Raw genomic sequence first — 19,620 nt, forward strand, 5'->3', positions numbered from 1 at the left:
ATTACACAAATAGATTCGGGTTGCTATCAATAAGTTCACATATTCCTTCAAATTACATCATTAGTGCCGGAATATAAAGTTTCTTAAATCCCAAAGTTCGATTAATTAATACTAAATCTAACGCTAAACTTATGGTCCAATTATATTAATTTAATCCCTCCATAATAATTTAATTAATTCTTTGTCTAGTACACGAAAGATTTTTGGCCACTTTTGTTAGTTTGTGTCTAACTACTACCACAGTTTTAAGAATATTGGCAGACTAGATAGATAGTGGTATTCCCTTAAATTAGTAATGATTTTATTTTTGAAAATATTAAACATTTATGTTGCTTATCAAATAAGTTTCCAAAGAAAAAATAAGATGAGCGTCGAGAGTTCTTCTCTCTTGTGACATCATTGATTCTTTTGTTTGAACTATACATGGACAATTTTTCGAAAAAAGAAAAAAAGCAAGAATTTGTGCGTCTATGTTTATATAGATGAGGTAGCTCGTGGATTGTTGTTAAATAAAATCTTGCTTTCTTTCACTCAATCGACTACATTATTATTCTCTTATCTTCTGTTTGTGCGTGTAGTAGTGCAATTCTAAGCAGACAATTCTAAAAGAGCCTTCCATCTCAAATATGTTCATGGCTTAGTCTAGTCTAAGGTACTGTAATAAATCTTGTATTATCGCGTTTAAAATTAGTAGTTTTCTTTTAAAAAGTTAGATGATCATGACTCATGATCAATGTCTGAGAGAAAAGTAATTAGAGCTAATTGAAAGAAGTTGTAGATAGAATGACTAAAATGAAATGAAATAAGTATAAATTTCTTATTTTTGGTGTCCACAAAAAATGTGGTAGTACTATATATGATGCAAGTTTAATTCTTGAATTATTCATTGCGGTAAATGGTAATCACTAGTTAATTAGTAATTAAATGTTGAGATCGAATGAAATTTATCTTAAAGTAAATAAAACTTCTTCTAGATATTTTACTGTTACATGTATAAAATATTTTATTGTTCTTTTAGTAACTCCTTCAAATGATTAGTTTTTCTATGAAAGAATTTTAAATATAGGTATACCCTTTTGAATTATAATTGACTTTTACGAATATTGTAGTATAGTTTAATTATTATAAAAAACTTATCTTTTCAGATAATTTTTGAAACATAATCATAATTTAGGACTCAAATTTTTTTAAAATCAAAGATAAATTAACTTAATTTTTTTTCTTTTTAGAATACTTTCATTTGCCTCTCCTAATTTTATTTGGAACGCTAAGAATGGTGACGCTTTCTAAATCATTAATAGCATATTTAGAAATACAAAGTAACATTTTAATTGTATTAAAAATATCTTTTATCATTCTTTTTTTTGCGTAGTGAATAAAGTTTTTTTAACTTTTCTCATAAATTTCTCCAATCTAAATATACATTTATATATTATAAGGTCAAAAAATAAAAATGTGATAATCGCGATTGAACTTGCGCACCAACCATTAGTCCATTACCTATAAATGAAATCAGAACTACAATGGGTTTTAAGTTTTAAGGAAGATTCAAAAGGATATAGCTAGGTTAATCATTAAACCAAAAGATGCTAACACGATGAGGTAAATGTTAAAATAATTTATAGGTAAATCAATTTTTGATGTGACTACCGTGTAACATGCTGAGAGCACCCACAATAGGCGCCAATTTGCGGCCTCCGTCTGTGTCCATTGTCGTTCGGCCCCCAGTAGTATTTAAGACTTAGAAATTATTTTTGAGCCCTTTCACTAGTTTTTTCTTATTCAAAATTACCAAGAATAGCACTAATGTGAGATGGCGTGGTTCTAGAGCTTCGACAATTTCAATATTTTAAATTTTTTCCTGTAATTTTTGTCATATTCACTCCGTTTTTTAATGTAAAATTAGTACAACAAGGGAGTGAAAGAGAAAAAATGAATAAAATAAAAGAGGGAAAAAGAAAACGTAGTAGAATTAGTGTCAGTGGATTGTAAAATCTAGTACTTCCTTCGTCCAGATAATTTGGGACACTTTGACCCGGTACGGGTTTTAAGAAATCTAATGGAAAATGAGTTGAAAAAGTTAGTGGGATGTGGATCCTACTTTTAAAGTATTAGTTTTATAATAAAATGTGAGTAGAAATGAGTTAGAGGAATATGGGGTCCACTACCAAAAATGGTACTAAAAGTGAAATGAGACAAATTATGTGGGCGGCCCGAAATGGAATATTGAGTCGAATTATCTGGGACGGAGGGAGTACTTCTTAGAGCATCCGCAATGGTTGTCCTTGCCGACGGACGCGGTCCGTGCCGCTGGCAAGGACACCGCTGCTCGTTGTCCGTCCGTACCAGCAGCAAATAAGAGCACGTCCGTGCCGCTGAGCAGGCTTACGTGGCGGGCTGCGATTGGCCAACAGCTATGCCGTTGGCAATTTTGTTTTTTTGGTTTTTTCTTTTTAAAAATTTGAAATTAATTAAAAAATTGTTTTTAAATAAAAAAAAAATGTTTACCCACTTCCCAATAAATTATATCCATTTTCTACACACTTTTAATTTATTTTTTAATTTTTTTTCCCTAAAATTCGCATTGTCATCTAACAGGACTCCCGACCAACTTGCAACACATGTGGCAATGATACGGGTTCTCCGAAGAATATTGGGGATAGAGGACTAGTCTTCCACGGGAGTATTTTTTAGTCTTTAATTATGTAATTTTTAATTTGTAGGATTTTAATTATGTATTTTTTTATTTTCTAGGATTTTAATTATGTATTTTTATTTTTTAGGATTTTAATTATGTAATTTTTATTTTTTATTTTGTATTTAATTATGTATTTTTTATATTTTAAATGTATTTTTATATTGTAGAAATTTTTTTAGTAATTGAAGTACTCCATTTAAATTGAATAATAGAATGGTGGGACCCTTGAGCTTGATCCTGCGGAAGAGCATGAATGTGGGTGTTGTGCTCTTACCTTAGAGCATCCACAATGGTAAATAGGCTAGCCATAGGCTAGCTTGTTTCTCTTCCTGCCAAATTATCCAGTACTAAAATTCCTCCTTCCACATCATCAGGACAAGCAATAGGCTAGCCACAGGCTAGCCACGTCATCAGCACTATTAAAAAAATAACTAAATTTATGGAATTAAACACAAAATACGGAATCAAATTTACGACACATATACGGGAAAAATTCGTTAATTTTATTTAAATAAAAAAAGTACATTAACTAAAAATAAAAAAAATACATAATAAAAAAAAAATTGGGCTTCCACACACGAGCCATCATCTGCATCCCGGCTCCCCAACTGGGCATCATCTGCATACCGGGTTGCATGCCCGGTAGCCCCTGCCCGCTGCCATGTGGCATCATCTGCTGCCAAGGGTACATGTTGTAGTACCCGCCGCCCATCTGCCCCCATCCCGCCCCTGCGGGTATCGTGAGAGTTTGAGTCCCGCTCGTCGCTGGAGTAGACTCGTTGTTGTGATCCATTTCGCGTTATTGTTCTTGTACAGAAATTAATAGAGAGCGAAAACTCGTTAAAACAAGTGGTGCGAATGAAAATGACGTTAAAATCGCGTTTATATAGTGTTTTGAAAATTTAATAAAAAATAAAATAAAAATTGCGCTAGCCGATCGCTCGCCGATCGCCAGCCTACAGTGGCGGCGAGCGGATCGGCCAGCGCCAGAATCGCCGATTGCAATAGTTCGGCGAGTGGACCGGCTAGCGCAGGGTATCGGCTAGCCGGTCGCTCGCCTATTACTGTGGATGCTCTTAAGACAGAGAGTAAAAGTGGATCCGGGTCCACTTCCGTGCTCTTAAATATGAAAATGCTCTTAAAATTTATTTTTAAGATACGAATCGTAAAAGAAAGAGGAAATGGATGAAGTGTTTGTATCGTCGAATAACATTGGTCACCGATTGAACCAACATATTGCTAGCATTAATTTAAAATTCTTGAAAAGTTATAAATGTTTATTTCCGGAAATTAACCCAACATTAATCAAAATGATTAAACTTGGGATACGTGTGATTAGTTGATTGCCCTCAAATCTCACTTAGTGTTGGCCTTCAACCAAATTCCAATTGCGTTTTGTGCTTCTAATTAATATATGATCAATAAATGTTTAATTTTTGGATTTAGTTGTGCACTCAAATTACCAATAATTACAAATATAGAAATATATGAAAAAGATAAAGGACCACCCCATCCCCCCTATTTTCTTTCCTTCATTCAAATAAAGATAAGCTATACTGGTAGACCATTTGTGAAGAATCTAAAACTCATTGTCATTATCAAATCAAGAGGATCCACTTGGTAAAGCTTATTGCCTTTTCCAGTATTATTCTGTACGAAAAAACATGAATTGCTTGTGTACTAAAATTAGTTTTATCGAACAAGAAAATGTTCTAATTTGCTTAATCAAGACGTGCACACTAATACTCCATGTCTTGTTTATTTACAGCTAATTTTCTTAACTTGGATTATCGCTCGCTGGAATCTTGATCCAATTATTATTAGATCAGTCCCTATTTTTCCCGAAATACTATCAAATATCAACGGACGGTCATATCAACTTATTATCCCTTAAAAAAGAATTTTATAATTTACAAAAGTGGCCGAGCCTTGGATTCCCTTTCAAATTTTATTTTATTTTTATTTTTTGTTTTTAAATTCTTATTTATTTCATACAGCTTACGAGCTCATGCTTGTGTAATTGATAAATTGCGCAAGAAGAAAAAAGTGGCATTATAGTGCGAATATAGGAACAGTGTGTTGCATATTTACACGGAGAATAAGAGAAAATAAATTAAAACTCAGTAAATGAGTCAATTACCACTTCAAATATTTTTCATGTTTTTTAAAATAATCATTTAAGATATAAATATTTATTAATTAAGTTAAGTCTATCATAAGATAATTAATCAATATATTATCCAAAAGTGGTATAATTTAAAAATATTAATTTATATTCATTTCATCTACCCAATTTTCTGAATAATAAAACATTTATCCAAACACTCCATGAGGATATTTCAAATCGGCCCTTGGCACACAATTTAATGCAATAACAATACTAGGACTGCCAAATACTCTCCTCGTTTCCCATTATGTGTCCCAATTTTTCATTTTGGTCCATCTATTATTATTTGTCCCACTTCTTTTTTACTATTTCTGGTAGTGAACCACTAGCTCATTTTAGTAAAATTTTGTTAATATGTAAAATTAGGATTCATATATCACTAACTTTTTCAGCTCACATTCCTTTACATTTCTTAAATCTTGCGCCGATCAAAGTGGAGCACATATTGGGAGACACATGAGTATTACTAGTGACTATTATTCATAATTAATTTGGAAAGCGAAAAGCTTCCATCTATTAATAAGTCATAATATTATAACTAATATCGTATGCTCAAGGTTATATACAGATATTAAGAAGTCAACGTAGTGTGTAATTAATATTGTATGCTTAAGGTTATATACAAATATTAAGAAATGCAAATAGTCGAGACAACATCTTTCAATAGATAACATTGAAGGCTTGTCTATTTGTTGGATCCATTCACTGATATACTACACTCATGCCTCATTAGTCAAGAAAATGACATTGCAACCTTTCGTGATGGATAGCTGAAGTTACTGTATTCAGACTGTGTGCACAATAAGGAATATCAAGCTTTCTGGGTCCAGCGAATCCACTAGATCACGGGGTCTAGGAACTCACGGAACGTTGAAAGATCTCGGTCGTCGGACACACAGAATATCTCTTCAAAACCCTCAACCACGTATACTAAAATTAGCACAGGGAAGTAGGGATCAATCCCACGAGGACAAATGCGAAAATAAGCATTTAAAGGGCTTTGGGGTGGTATGGCTGCTGCCACGCAATTTAGGTTGAGGAAATTAAACTATACTTGGTGTTGAAATTTGCTATGCTAACAACTAGATCTAGGCAGAAACAGGAAAAAATGCATATAAACCGGAACAAGCGAGAAAATTACTAGATCTAAGAAAAAAACTATTCCCTAAATTACCTAGACCTGGGAAAACAACTGACGGTGAAGACCATTTACTGAAAAGGTAAAATACGGATGAAAAGCTGGAAAACAACTAACTAAAGTACTAACTAACAGCGACATCATCTTCTCCAACAATTGGCATGAACATCCAGTAAAAAAAACAGAGTGAGAACGTAATTCGAAACGAAGCAACAGAAATTAAAGCGACAAAATCGAAGAACAATTAAAACTAAGGCAGATCTACGGCTACTAGACGAAGTAAAGTAAAAAAAAAAAGCAGAAAGTTCAAAATCCATGCACAACTTGGTTTCCCCTGTTCAGATGCACACTTCGGATGCTAAATCCACTCCAGATCCAAGCATCCGAAACAAACTCCTTCCAAAATTATATCCATAACTACAGATTCGCCGATTCACCACAGATCAACAACAACAGCGCAGATCCACAACCTATTTCCCAGATCAAGCTCATAAACATCCAAAACAGAGTATAACATTCAACCTCTGAAATAAATCTCAAAACACAGAATCAACGTAAATCAACACAAAATGAAAACCATCGTGACGTAAACTAAATGCATAGATAAACGGTAAGTAGCAAACAACCAATCGACTTCGAAAACGTTGAAGTTCGACAGAATAAAAGTGCAAAAACTGAATGTAAATGATTGTATCTTCGCCCTTCGTGAGGACGGTGTTACCATTGACTTTTTCCCGAAGATGAACCTCTAACTACCCCAGAATCCTCATTTTCCCAAGTGTGTGTGAGTGTGTGAGCTGAGAGCTAAATCATCTATATTTCGTGTGTTGCATGCTCCTCTATATATAGGCGTGGAAGTGGGTCCAGCAGGGGCTCTCTTGTGTGAATAGTCTTTTTTGCCCTCATCTTTTGACTCCCTTCGTCCAGCCATTTTTCTCTTTAATTCTGCTCACTTTCCTTCGCTTTCTTTCGCTAGTCCACTGCCTTCAGCTCTTCCTGAACCTAGCAATTTCCTTCACACACCTGGCTTAAAAATTGTGTTAGACCCAGTAAAAAGGTGATTTTTCACCACATAACCGATGCATGAAATTAGCCTTATCAATAGCCAAGACATATTTGGATTATGAAATTCTATTTTACTTCGATGAGGATCTGATTCAGTCACCTATTATGATGACTTGTTTCACTACCCAGTGTATAATGAAAAAACTTAGACTTGTTCACTTATTTGTGTTCATAAAACATAAGTTTACAAGTCAAACGTTATTGTGATGAAATTATTTCTTCCCATAGCAAGAAAATGAATGCAGAGTTATTTGTATATATTAGTTTGATTTGTGCAAGCACTCAAAACATGGTGTTAGTATACCAACCTTAACATTTATCTCTTTACTATTTCATACTCCCCTTTGTTTCATAATATACTTAGTTCTTTTCTTTTCGTCTCAAATTTTAATGAATTTTGGTTAAGACTAGTGTAGTCGAAAGATAAAATAGATCCACAGATATTGCAAGTGCTTTGCATGGTGGAATATACATATTTAGTTTTTATGTATATAATGAAAAATATAAATAAAAAGAAATAGTGTAATAGTGACCAACAATAGAATGGATAATGTTTAGAATCAGCTAAAATGCGAAAATAAGCAATATTTTGAGAGATGGATGTAGTATTATGTGTCCTTGAGACTTGTTTTATGAGTGGAGTTAAAAAACTGGGGTAGTTACGGGTTATGAGATGTATGTATGTGTAACATCTTGCTACACCCACTATATTCTGAGCAGAATAAAAATTAAAACAAAAATAACAATGAATTTGCAGGCCAACTAACTAACTTCAGGTCATTTTTGTAGCAACGAATCACAAGGCAACAAATATAAGCATGACATGGGGGTGACTTCACTCGCAACTTTTGGTCCGTCATCCCTAATTTACCCTCGACACCGTCCTTTATTTACTATCCAATTAATCTTTTGGTTCTTGGATCAAAGGGTTCACACCTTCCCTCAAATCAAGCACGCAAGTTCAAACCTCGCAATGCAATTAATGATAGATAGGGATGCTGAAAATCGGAGTTAATAAAGGTTTGATTGAGCGTTGGGTTGGGGAATGGTTAATTGGAAGTAGCAAAGTTGCGTGAGCAAGCAAGAAAAGTGAAAGCTTTTGGAAGAGGAAAACAAGCCATGTTATTGTGTTGGTCCAACTTTTGTTTATTGTATGCGTCAAAGTAAGGGATAGTGTGTGAGATTGAGTCTTGTTCACGCCATTTGCTATTTTATTCCCTTCAAATCCCCCATTACTATAAAACTACCCCAACTTTCCCCCTTCTTCTTATACTATCTCTCTTCTCCTTCTACTTTCTAACTTGCTGCATTTTCAATAGCACACACCACTAAAATCAAATCAAACACCATTTCATGGAGAAAGTTAGCCTCATAAAAAATGGGGTGTTGAGATTGCCACCTGGGTTTAGGTTCCACCCCACAGATGAAGAGCTCGTGGTACAATACTTGAAGCGCAAAGTCCACTCCTATCCCATTCCCGCCTCCATCATCGCCCATGTCGAAGTCTGCAAGGCCGACCCCTGGGATTTGCCAGGTAACTAACTACCTCCCTCAATAATCACAATATAAACAAATTCTATTTTTTTAATCAATGGTAATGGTAATGGTGTGTGATCACAGGCGATTCAGAGCAGGAGAGGTATTTCTTCAGCACAAAAGAAGTCAAGTATCCCAACGGAAACCGGTCCAACCGGGCCACCGTCTCCGGGTACTGGAAAGCAACCGGTTTGGATAAGCAAATCGTGAGCACGAGGACTCACCAGGTCGTCGGGATGAAGAAAACCCTTGTCTTCTACACCGGTAAGCCGCCAAAGGGCTGCCGAACTGATTGGATCATGCACGAATACCGCCTCCCGCCGCCACAGGAAAGCTGGGTTCTCTGCCGGATATTTTTGAAGAGAAGGGGCAGCAACAACACTCCAGCGCCGGTATTCTATGACTTCATGGCCAAAGAGAAGGCCAACACTAGCTCCGGCTCGAGCGGGATCACGCAGCTTTCTTCTTCCGAGGTTGAAGAAGAGAGCAGTAGTTGCAATAGTTTTCCCTCCACTTTTAAAAGGAAACACCCTTCTAATTAAGTGTTTGATTTTCCCAATATTTCTTTTAAAATCAAATAACCATCTTCTTCATCATTGATACATGCTTTCTTGCACGATTACATCATTATTGTGTTTCAAATCAACTAAACCAGAGTTTCAACTGTTTCACCATGCAATTCAAGAAAGCTATGTGAAAGCAGAGGGTAGGCAAAAGTTAAAGATGGGAAGAAAAGTGGAGCATGTGCATACACGAAATCTAGCTTTACATAGATTAAACTTTTTCATTTTTAAAGGCAAAAATAATTTCAAAAAAGAAAAGAGAAATAATACTCATTTTTTACCTGGCACGAGAGAATAAGAACAAGATCTTTGCAAGATCGCTACATGGCATGGGATTCCTTAGAACCTAAAAAAAGACAAACATTTCAAGAACCAAGTTCCATATTGAAGAAGGGAGTTGAAATTTCTAAAAATCCTAGTACCAGAATCACAAGCAACAAAATTAGGCTTCATTTCTTGGGGGAACATAAATAACTAAACTTTGAAAACAGAGGACCAGTAGGTGAGTGGAGAGTCTGAAAATTCTTCACAATCATCTCCCACAAGTTATTTCATTATGCAATCACTTTGATTGGGTAATCCAACCTTCATTTCAATTCTTTGGGCCAGGTATGGTAGAAAACCATGCCTAATTGGACACAAATCTAAAATAAACATATACATTGTGTGCCTAATGAGGAGTACTATAATACTTCATTCTTAGATTAAATGAACACATTGTGTTGAAATATTTGCAAAAAGATTCTCCAACTACTATAATACTTCATTCTTAGACCTAATTAAACACGGAAACGTATGTATTTTTTAATGAACTCAATGCATTAGTCTAGTGTGTTACGTACAAGCATAGGACATGCAAGGTCTTCATACAGAAACCCCACTAGTAGTTGACTCACCTTCAGCAATAGCATGCGCCTAGTATTAGTATTTTTATACAGCTACTAGCTACTAGACAACAAATACGTAAACAAGGGATATTATTATTTAAACCAAGATAAGTTATGATGATTTGAACTAGCTGGCAGTGCTTTTTTGTTGTTGTGAGGCAGGTTATGTGATGATTTCAGGTTGTTTATGATTGATGAGATCATTTCAAAGGAAAATGGTAAATAAAGGGCTTTCCCAAATGAGTGACAAGTGGGGGCTCGAGGGATTATGGGCGGCATATACTACAATTAACACTCACAATTATTAACCTGATTGCAACAAGGGAAGAAACATGTACAAAAAAGGCATAATATGAAAAATATAAAAAACACATAGAAACAGAACACCAAAGTATTAAAATTGCCGACCAAACCAAACTTCCTAGTGGCAGTGGTGTAGAATTATCCAAGGCCTGTTGGAGTTCTTCACGTCACCCTTTCTATAAGTTTATATCACTTTCCAATTTCCATACACATCTCCTTTTCATGTCATGTCCGACTGAAAGGAAAGCAAAGCCGCCATTTTTATTGCAAATTCTCCACATTACATTTGCAATTGTTTTTCTAGAAACTCTAATGAATTTCCTGTTTATAATTAATACACAGTGTAAAAAGAAAAAAGAAAAAAAAAAGGAGAAAGCTGATATTTTAAACTGATAAAAGTAAAATCATGGACAACCACGGTCATAAATATATTAGGACTAGTTTATAATTTTACTTTGGAGTTGAATTGTGAGAATGTTCCAACTATTTGGATATAAAATGGTATTTTACCATAATAGTATTATGAAAAGAAAATTCGTAGAGCTGACTAAGTGTGTGAGGTGGACAGGGTTAGTGGTGGGGCACAAAGACAACTGAAATATTAATATTAGCAATTAGCATCAACATATTAGGTCAATCAGTAATAAAAAAGAGAGGCCCACCTGTACCAGTTGTGGAGGGAGGGGCAGTTTGGTCAATTTAAGGGATGAAGTTACAGACAAGGAATGTGAATAATTTGCCAATTATGCAAGTTGAAGAATTCAATGAGGCACCACTTGCAGTGTTTTTTGTTTGCACAAAAATAAGTATTTTGAGAAGGTTGCTTAGAATCTCTGCAACAGAGACATCTTATTTCTTTAGCCACATTCAAATAAAACGGCCTCTACATCAACATATAAGTCTACCCAAAGCAAATACTAAAAAAGTTGTAGGCCCCCTCTTCATTTCAACTCCAGGATTTCACACGCTGCCTACCTATACCAACCAAGATGATGGAACTATTACTCATCACAGTTTGCCACAATCACTTCACACCCAGATGGTTAGCTAATATCTTCAAACACTTCTAACTTCTACCAATATGTTTTCCACCACCACATGCCTCAAGATGAGATGGTACCCATATCGGGACGCAAACAATAATATCACAAATATACAGGTTGGATCCGGGCATAAGTACCATCTTAGAAATCTTGACCTGGTCTTGCACAAGACAAGTAGTAATGGAGCTTCAATATCATAAAAAGAGTAATTAAGAAGTTGGACCATCATATGCTAATCATGATCCATGTCTTGATATATTTTTCTTACATAGAACTGGAATAGATCAATGATTATCTGCAGCAGGACAGGTAAGGACCGCATAATTAGGTCAGCGGTATCACATTGAAATAAAAGGACATGGATTGAACATAGCCAGTAGATACAGTAAATAAGAAGGGTCTTCTACGTAATTTAGATTCTTAAACCCCAGGGATAGCATCAGTATTCAAGAAAGAAAGGGACTGGTATGGAATTTATGCTTCCGGTCGTTTTATATCCATCAGCAGTAACTTTGTCATCTCTAAGACAGGCCACTTATTCTAGTGGATAATAAACTTTCCTTATTCCTGTGAATGCAGGTGCAATATATTATCTTTTATTGAATCCTCAAATCTAAGATTGCTTCATCTAAAGGTGTATCTAATAGTAAATCCTAGCAGTCAATGCACAAAGGAATCATGAAATTCTTAGAAAAGACAACCCATTTAAATATATAGCGCACCTTACCAGAAGAGGGTGAGAGCAAACAATATAATCAACAAGAGTAGCTGTAGAATTATCGGTTGCAAGTCAATACAAGACCCAATGAGACATAAACTGAAAATACTATATGTTGGTGCACATTGTTGACTTAAACTAACCTATAAAAGGAAAAATTAAGAACATCAAAACTTTGGTTATGAAGTTTGAGGCACAAAGATGGCAATATGAATAAGCATTATATACATCGGCATTACTTTTCCTAGTCCCATTGTCATGCTTGCTTAGATCCCTCCCTCTCTCATTTCGTCTAACCTTAGGGGCTTTGGTTGTCCTTGGCAATATTTCTGCTACCTTCAGCATGTGAAACTTCCTGGGGAGGCATCCCAGAGCATGCCCGCAAAACAGCCTCACTCTAAAGAGAAGACACTCATGTCAAAACTAGATAACACAAGCAACCCCCTCCCCAACACTCAAGAACGAAATAAAGAAAGAAAATCAGAAGGCAACTTTACTGCAACATACAAATCATAACTTAGTTCCTACAGATCAATATGCAATCAATTATTTGTTGTTCAGTGTTGAAATGGGGTGTGCTGGGGCTTCATGTGATGCCAGTTGGTTATTTGATAGGGGGAAAATCTTTACTTTTTTGATGTGTATGAAAGATGAAGATGCAGCCAGAAGTAGTCTCTTGGAACTCACAACAATAGCTTGAAACAAGAATTTACTAATGTCGACCATCGTCCATGGCAAGTGTATCATCGAAAAGGAAAGCGACCTGTGGCACGTGATCAGCAACGCATGGAAGAAGAATGAGGAGTTCTTTGCAATTCAGTTTCAGTATTGGTAGTTATCTCTTAGATTTAGAGGTTATCCCTTTTGATTAGATTTTGTTATTCTTTCTAGAGTAGGATTAGCTTTATCTTTCAGAGCCTTGTATACTCTTTAAATAGTATATACCTCCTTATGGATGCATGGGAAAGGTGTGAAGAGTAGTAGTCTGGACACCACTGAAGTCTTTCCGAGGCCTTGCAAGATGAAGGCCTTTGCCTGTTCTTCCATTGTTCTTTTAGTTATTTTATCTAGTAATTTCCATTCATTCATAGTTTCTTTGTTATTTCATCAATGTGTGTTGTGTGTGAGTCGATACTTTTCACTACATAGTACATATCGCTTACACTTGAGAGAATTACCAAGCAATATTACACATGGAACATCATATATGAATTTGGCGTAAAGCAGTTGACTAAAGCACATATTTAAGTCTAGTGCTCTGCTTGAACAAGAAGTCCTCTACAAGTCAAAGACAACTAAAATGCATAGTTTTTTGCGGAATCAAGAAAATAAGTAGTGTTGATTTACATAGTTTGTATGACATTTCAGCTCAACTGTGTTTATATATAGCACTTCACTCTCACTACTGGTGTGGAAAAGGCTAGGAAAACATATCTACTGATAAATAATAGCCAGGCAAATAGTTCTCATGCTAGATGATCATTATTATCGTCAACATTACAATAGGATGGGAAAGTACGACCAGTTCTTGAAGCTGTCTTTCAATAGTAGGGTTCATGGATGTTACGACATGCTGTTTTATTGCGGTGGTTAGTAAAATTACAACATAATTTTCAATGAACTATGATGAAGAGCAGGACAGAGTGTCCAATTACCCCCAAATTCCCAAACCATAGCTGTAATTTCATCAAAGTGACTACAAGGTAAACCTAACCTCATCACGAGCTTAATCAATCTGCTGGCCAGGTAGAACAATAAGAACATAACTGCACTCACTACCGTAGAGTTCTCAATGTCCAAACACAGTCATCATACATGATCACGCTAAAATTAAAGCATGAAACAGTTTCTGAAGAAAACGTGCATTCAATCTGCAACTCATATCTTCAATTTGAATGTCTATTATTGGAATTTGGAACAGCTAGTGATGTGGTTCGCTCACTCTAAGATCTAATAGCAGTTGTTAAGTACATACGTATTTCAATACTATTTCAGAAGCAAAAAAGATAACTCTTGAAATCATTATTATATGAAGAAAAGTGGGCTACGAAATCTCATTTTAAAAGACTTTCATCATACAGCTCGTGTGCGTAGCTTACGAAAAAACACTCGTTTCTTCGAGAGAATACAGAGCCTAATGGCAACCATCCTAGGGCTCATCATAACGGTACATTTAATGGTAAATTTGCTTCAACTGAAAAGAAAGAAAAGTTAACTAGTAGAACCTGCCAAACGCGACGGAGGAGTTTCTTGGCATTGGCTTTGCGGGTGGGAGTGAACTTTATTCTCTTCCAAAGAAGGCCTCCGGAATCATGTTTCTTCACTCCCACAAAATGCACCCCACACCGTCGCCATACTTTCTTCTTTGCTCAAAACAGTCAAATCTTTTGTTTGGAGAGAAAAGATTGTCTGTATGCATGTGCCGACCTTCTTTTAGCAGTAGAAACATTAAAATCAAAATATCGAGTTTAACCGTAATTTTTCCTAGAGCGAAGAAACTGTATCAAATATGATATTCAAACTTCAAAAATATTCTTATAGTATATTTTTAGACTTTGACTTAATACTAGTACTTAATGAATTTTGCAATTTTTTGAAAAGATATTTTTTCAAAAATACAGTCTCGCCCGCCCAACGGGACATTTTAGACGCATATAATTGGAAAAGTAAAAGTCATTGTGTCTCTCACTATTTTTTTTATACTTGCTGCCTAGTTATAAAAGAGAATGAAAACACAAAACTGAAATTAATGTAGTGATAATTATTTGATTCATCGTGCATGTCATTCTAGTTCATTTATACTCTCCTGTGTGATTTTTAGAGTTCCTTTAATTTGCAAGTAACTGCATTCTTCCATAACAATCAGATCATTGATTTATTGGATGAGATGAGATGATTAGAATGTACAAGAATCCCAAATTGCATATTCCAAGCAAAGAAGTGGATAATCAAACAAGGCCCGGTGCAATACTAATTGGAAATTAGCATGATTTTGAAAGTCTCAACAAATAATTACACATAATTCATTAGCACCCTCCGATGTCGTATGTCACAGAGCCCATCAGCTCAGGCCCTTCTAATCTCGAGTTGTTCATAAAACTGCAACAAAGATGGTGGAAGTGAACCACACAAACTCAAAGAAATTGAAAATTTCTTGTAAAAAAGTATGCATTACCTTTCTTGTGTTAGTTTAGAGAAGGAGCCAGATGTAGGAATTGTACCACACAAATCGTTATTCGACACATCACTGCACACACAAAAACAAATGGAAACCAACTCTCAATATAACCACCCATGAAATACTATGTAGTGCTAGTAAAGAAAAAGAGCTCACAAAATCTTGAGGTTTCCAAGCTTGGTGAGCTCCCTTGGTATTCTCCCTCTCAGTCTGTTACCGTTTAGACGCCTAAAAACATCGGTGTTTAGAAACAGAAATCGAAACATAAAGAGGATTGCACAAGTAGGATGGATTGGAACTCACAAGAACTTGAGATTGGAAAGATTGGACAATGAAGGAGGGATGGAACCAGTGAGGTTATTGTGGTACAAATCAAGGCTCACTAGACTCCTCAGTTGTCCAAGTTCACCCGGAATCGGCCCCATCAAGTTGTTCATGTACACTTCCCTACAAGACCCAATTCAACCAACCAATACTCCCATCAAATTAATGCTTCAATCAATGCAACATTTGACCTCATACCTATCTATGCATTCATTCATTGAACTAATATGGTGAATTAGCTGTTTTGAACTGTATGGTAATTAACAGTATCTTGAACAACTACAACACCAGAAAATGAATGTACTCACAGATATTGAAGCCTCTCCAGCTTTCCCAGCTCAGGAACAAGCTTCCCTGATAGCCTTGCATTTCCAAGATCACTGCCCAATTCAACTCAAAAATCAAATCTTGTTCTTGAAATTAAAATGAATGTAAAGCGTGATAAGTTACAGGCGAGTGACTCTATTTTGAGCATCACAGGTGACATGAAACCAAGTGCAGGGGTCCACCAAGGTAGGATCCCAGCTTTGCAAAACATTTTCAGGGTCTTTCACAGCCCTCCTCAATGCATAGAGAGCATCACCTAATTCATTCCAACAAAAACAAACATCAACCAAATGCACTTTCTGTTCTACTCCTATAACTATAAAGCATCAATCTTTACCTTCTGAATTTGCATATATGGGTGCTATTAAATGAATTAGGAGAAGTAGATGGAGAGGAATCCTCAACGCCATGTGTGGTTTCAATTATTGAATTATTGGAAGAAGAGTGGTGTGGTTTTATTACTCCTATATTGTAGTGCTAGGCAGGGAATCCTAATCCATGTTGGGGAATTTATAGAGCCAATAAAAGGGAGTAGTCTATTCCACATTGTTTAGATACATGGTGTCTGTGTGTGTGATGAGTTTTTTTTTTTTTTTTTTTTTTTATATATATATCTCAAAATTTTCGATACATGGCTATTTGTTTACCAATTTTAAGACTGTCCATATTCTCATTTTGAGTTATTGGGATTTAACTTTTCAACCTTTTTTCCCATTTGAGCAAAACAATAGGACCCTTTATATTGTGGAGGACCAGTGGTTGAAGAATACAAATGGATCTCTTTCAAAAGAAGCATGCTTTATTTAAATATGCATTATTTACCTTTTACCATATATTGATAAATGACCAAAGAAAAGGAATCATGGCAGTGCACTGCCCGTTTGCTCCCTTTTATGTAAACACTACTTATTTGTAAATTTTTTTATAAAATTTACATTTTCCCCTACAAACCCGCTGATTTAATATTCATATTTTTATAATTAATTTAATATTTTTTATATATGTTTTACGTCCAAGAGCAAATTTATTTAATTATGTTTGATTTCGAAGAACAAATGTTACAGATCCATTCGCTTGGTTTCTGATTCTTTGAATTCTTAATTAACTATGTTTCTCTTAATTGAAAGTAATTACCACGAGAAAAAAATATACTCTTGCCTGTTCAAATCACCTATAAAATTAATCGCCGATCAGAAAACAAATTAAGCTTATAAGAATAAAGTTCTTGTATCTAGCATTCCATTTACTTAGATACACTAACACACGTGCGTGTCACACATAAGAATTTAGATGGTTTTCTCGAAATATATGCATTATGAATTATGAAGCAAAACAAGAAAACAATACTAGTTGGTTTCGAGGAGATTTGTCTTTGAATACTTCAGATTTCTGTACTATAATTCCTAAAATTATTATGGCTAACATGGTTTCTACATAATTTAATTAAGGTGCAAAATCTTGAAACTTGAATTATGTAGGAATCCGTGATGTTCCCATTTATACTATTTTAATGAGCATGTTTGTTCTTTATCAAATGTACTATTACTACACTATTTTATCTTAACGTATAATTAAATTTGAACTTATAATGTTAAATAGGTAGATGTTTCGAGTTTAATTAATACTCGCAGCTCTCTGTCTTTAGGTGGAGGACTTCTCTTAAGGAGAAAATTAAAGTTAGGTTTTTTAACACCCACAGTTAATCTCTCAAATAATAAAATTCTAAACTAAATTAACTAATGAAATGTGTTATGGTATATGTGCATGATAAGTGGGGTTAAGATTGAATCATATAACATGGAGTATTTCTTAAAAGAAGTGACTTGATTATCTTGACCAGTACTTCCTTTCGAGTGATGATGTATAATGAAGTCCAATTCAACCACTCAATAACCAAAAGTAATTTCCCTTCTTCAAAACAACATATGGACCACGGTAATCAAAACTGACTTCAATATCCACGTAAATTGGCACCAAACTTTGACCAAAGCTATTAAACGCATTATCTAGCAGCCTTTGGCCCATCTCCCCCTTAATCTTTCTTATTATAAGGTCTTTTTTGTTTTAAATATAGGAATACTTACGAAATTGTTTCAGTGTTTAATGTATATTTCTAAAAACGAGTTAACATTTGAATTGAACCATATTGGTGATAGTATCACAGAACAAGCATTAACTAATACTACTACATAAAAACTAAAAAGAACACATGGAAACATGGTTAATACTTAGTTTTTGCATGAGTTTTTATTACTATGATCATCCCTTGAATATAGTTTGAGAAGTTAAATAAAAAGGCTCTCAATCAAAGGATGAATGCTATTAATTACATTACATATTGTTAAAAATAATCTAGTAGAGAATTGTGGTTCTTCAATCAATATACAAAACCAATTCACAAACACCTTTATTCATATAAACACACATACACCTTAATAACTTTTTCCCACTAACCTAAAAAGTGGTACTACTTGATTGCTCTATGTCTTCAAGGAAGATATATTAGTAATATTACCTTTATAAAGTAGAGAAAACACAAGTCATAGTCCCATATGAGTCAAAAGTGTCTTTTTGGGGGATGAAATTCCAAATACAATATGATTGAACTTTAAATCCAAATCCACTTTGTTCAAACTGCTTCCCGCCCTTGTGTAATGTGTAATTCGTGGAAGCAAGACAATTGTAATCCAAGTTGTGGGGTCAATATATTGAAGACGTGTAAAGAAGATTATGATTTATCATGCGTAGCATGTGGGAGTTGTCTTAATTTGGGTAATAAGCAGTAAGTAGTACTCCCTCCGTCTCAAAGTAGATGTCACGAGATTTTTGGAGATGTTATTTTGTGTGTTAAGTGGTGAGAGAAAATATACTTTTATAATTAATATGAGAAGGAACTTTTTCCAAAAGAGGAAATGTGACATCTTTTGTGAGACGAACAAAAAAAGAAAGTGTGACATCTACTATGGGACGGAGGGAGTATTATTTTTGTAAATAGTTATCAAAGGAAAAAAAAAATCTCCCAAAGTGTTAATACCACGGCGGATCTTGCACTAGTTTAAATAAGATAATGTAATCTTCCGATGTTACATTCTAACAGTAGTATATGGTCTGATGGTCATGAACTTACAACCTTTTCATTATCATGCATGTTCACTTACCCGAAATATACTTAATCATTTTTACATAATATCTTGAGGAGTGTGATCCATTGCTAACTTTTTTTAATTGCTAACTCTGCTAACTCATTAATACAGTGTATTAAAAATGTCAACACGATAACATTGAAATGTCAACATAAACTTAGTTATATTTTAATACAATGTGTTACGTTTATATTTAAAATGTCAACACAATGTAAATGTCGATACAAATGTGTGTTGACATTTTGATGTGATCGTGTTGACAGTTTTTATATACTGCGTTGATGAGTTACAAGTTAGCCGTTTAAGAAAAGTTAGTATTACGCACCCAATATCTTGAATTGTTATCTTTTATAATGGAGCAAACCTTGTACAAATAGCATGGTATTTCCTAGGTTATGAAGAACCGGTTACTTTTTTAGATGATTTGTTATTGGGTTGGTTTGGGGTGGTCTTGAGTAAAAGTGAAAGATAAACCAACAACTTTAACCAAATAGCCCAAAAGCCCAAATAAAGAAATCAGAGTCAGATTC

At 34.8% G+C, this 19,620-nt stretch overlaps 2 protein-coding genes and 1 long non-coding RNA gene across 3 annotated transcripts; 1 reads left to right on the plus strand and 2 right to left on the minus strand.

Annotated features, from left to right (window-relative positions):
* Window positions 1-6,585: 6,585 nt before the first annotated feature.
* LOC148923336 (uncharacterized) lies at window positions 6,586-8,600 on the minus strand. The gene is made up of 2 exons (XR_016132706.1): window positions 8,468-8,600; window positions 6,586-7,026 (listed from the first exon to the last, which is right to left on the minus strand). It is a non-coding gene; the product is annotated as an uncharacterized LOC148923336 (long non-coding RNA).
* LOC148923337 (NAC domain-containing protein 83-like) lies at window positions 8,286-9,200 on the plus strand. Its single transcript, XM_089060813.1, has 2 exons — window positions 8,286-8,602; window positions 8,689-9,200. Exons 1-2 carry the CDS (start codon window positions 8,422-8,424, stop codon window positions 9,144-9,146), a joined length of 639 nt encoding a protein of 212 aa, XP_088916939.1. The 5' UTR covers window positions 8,286-8,421; the 3' UTR covers window positions 9,147-9,200.
* A 5,863-nt stretch (window positions 9,201-15,063) lies between these two features.
* On the minus strand, window positions 15,064-16,441 carry LOC148923338 (leucine-rich repeat protein 1-like). The gene is made up of 7 exons (XM_089060812.1): window positions 16,285-16,441; window positions 16,071-16,203; window positions 15,929-16,000; window positions 15,600-15,743; window positions 15,453-15,524; window positions 15,294-15,365; window positions 15,064-15,217 (listed from the first exon to the last, which is right to left on the minus strand). The coding sequence occupies exons 1-7, from the start codon at window positions 16,355-16,357 to the stop codon at window positions 15,145-15,147; spliced, it is 639 nt and encodes a 212-aa protein (XP_088916938.1). The 5' UTR covers window positions 16,358-16,441; the 3' UTR covers window positions 15,064-15,144.
* Window positions 16,442-19,620: the final 3,179 nt, after the last annotated feature.

The sequence above is a fragment of the Salvia hispanica genome, chromosome 6 (assembly GCF_029641045.1).
Source record: "Salvia hispanica isolate PSC_SH4W2 chromosome 6, Shi_PSC_v1, whole genome shotgun sequence".
NCBI lineage: Eukaryota > Viridiplantae > Streptophyta > Magnoliopsida > Lamiales > Lamiaceae > Salvia > Salvia hispanica.

Excerpts from the sequence above, each read along its gene's own strand:
- LOC148923338 (XM_089060812.1), bottom strand. The coding sequence starts at position 16,357 with ATGGCGTTGAGGATTCCTCTCCATCTACTTCTCCTAATTCATTTAATA. Across the intron at positions 15,744-15,928 it reads CTGGAGAGGCTTCAATATCT|GGAAGTGTACATGAACAACT; the intron begins GTGAGTACATTC and ends TGGGTCTTGTAG. Across the intron at positions 15,366-15,452 it reads CTTGGAAACCTCAAGATTTT|TGATGTGTCGAATAACGATT; the intron begins GTGAGCTCTTTT and ends TTGTGTGTGCAG.
- LOC148923337 (XM_089060813.1), top strand. The coding sequence starts at position 8,422 with ATGGAGAAAGTTAGCCTCATAAAAAATGGGGTGTTGAGATTGCCACCT. Across the intron at positions 8,603-8,688 it reads CGACCCCTGGGATTTGCCAG|GCGATTCAGAGCAGGAGAGG; the intron begins GTAACTAACTAC and ends GTGTGATCACAG.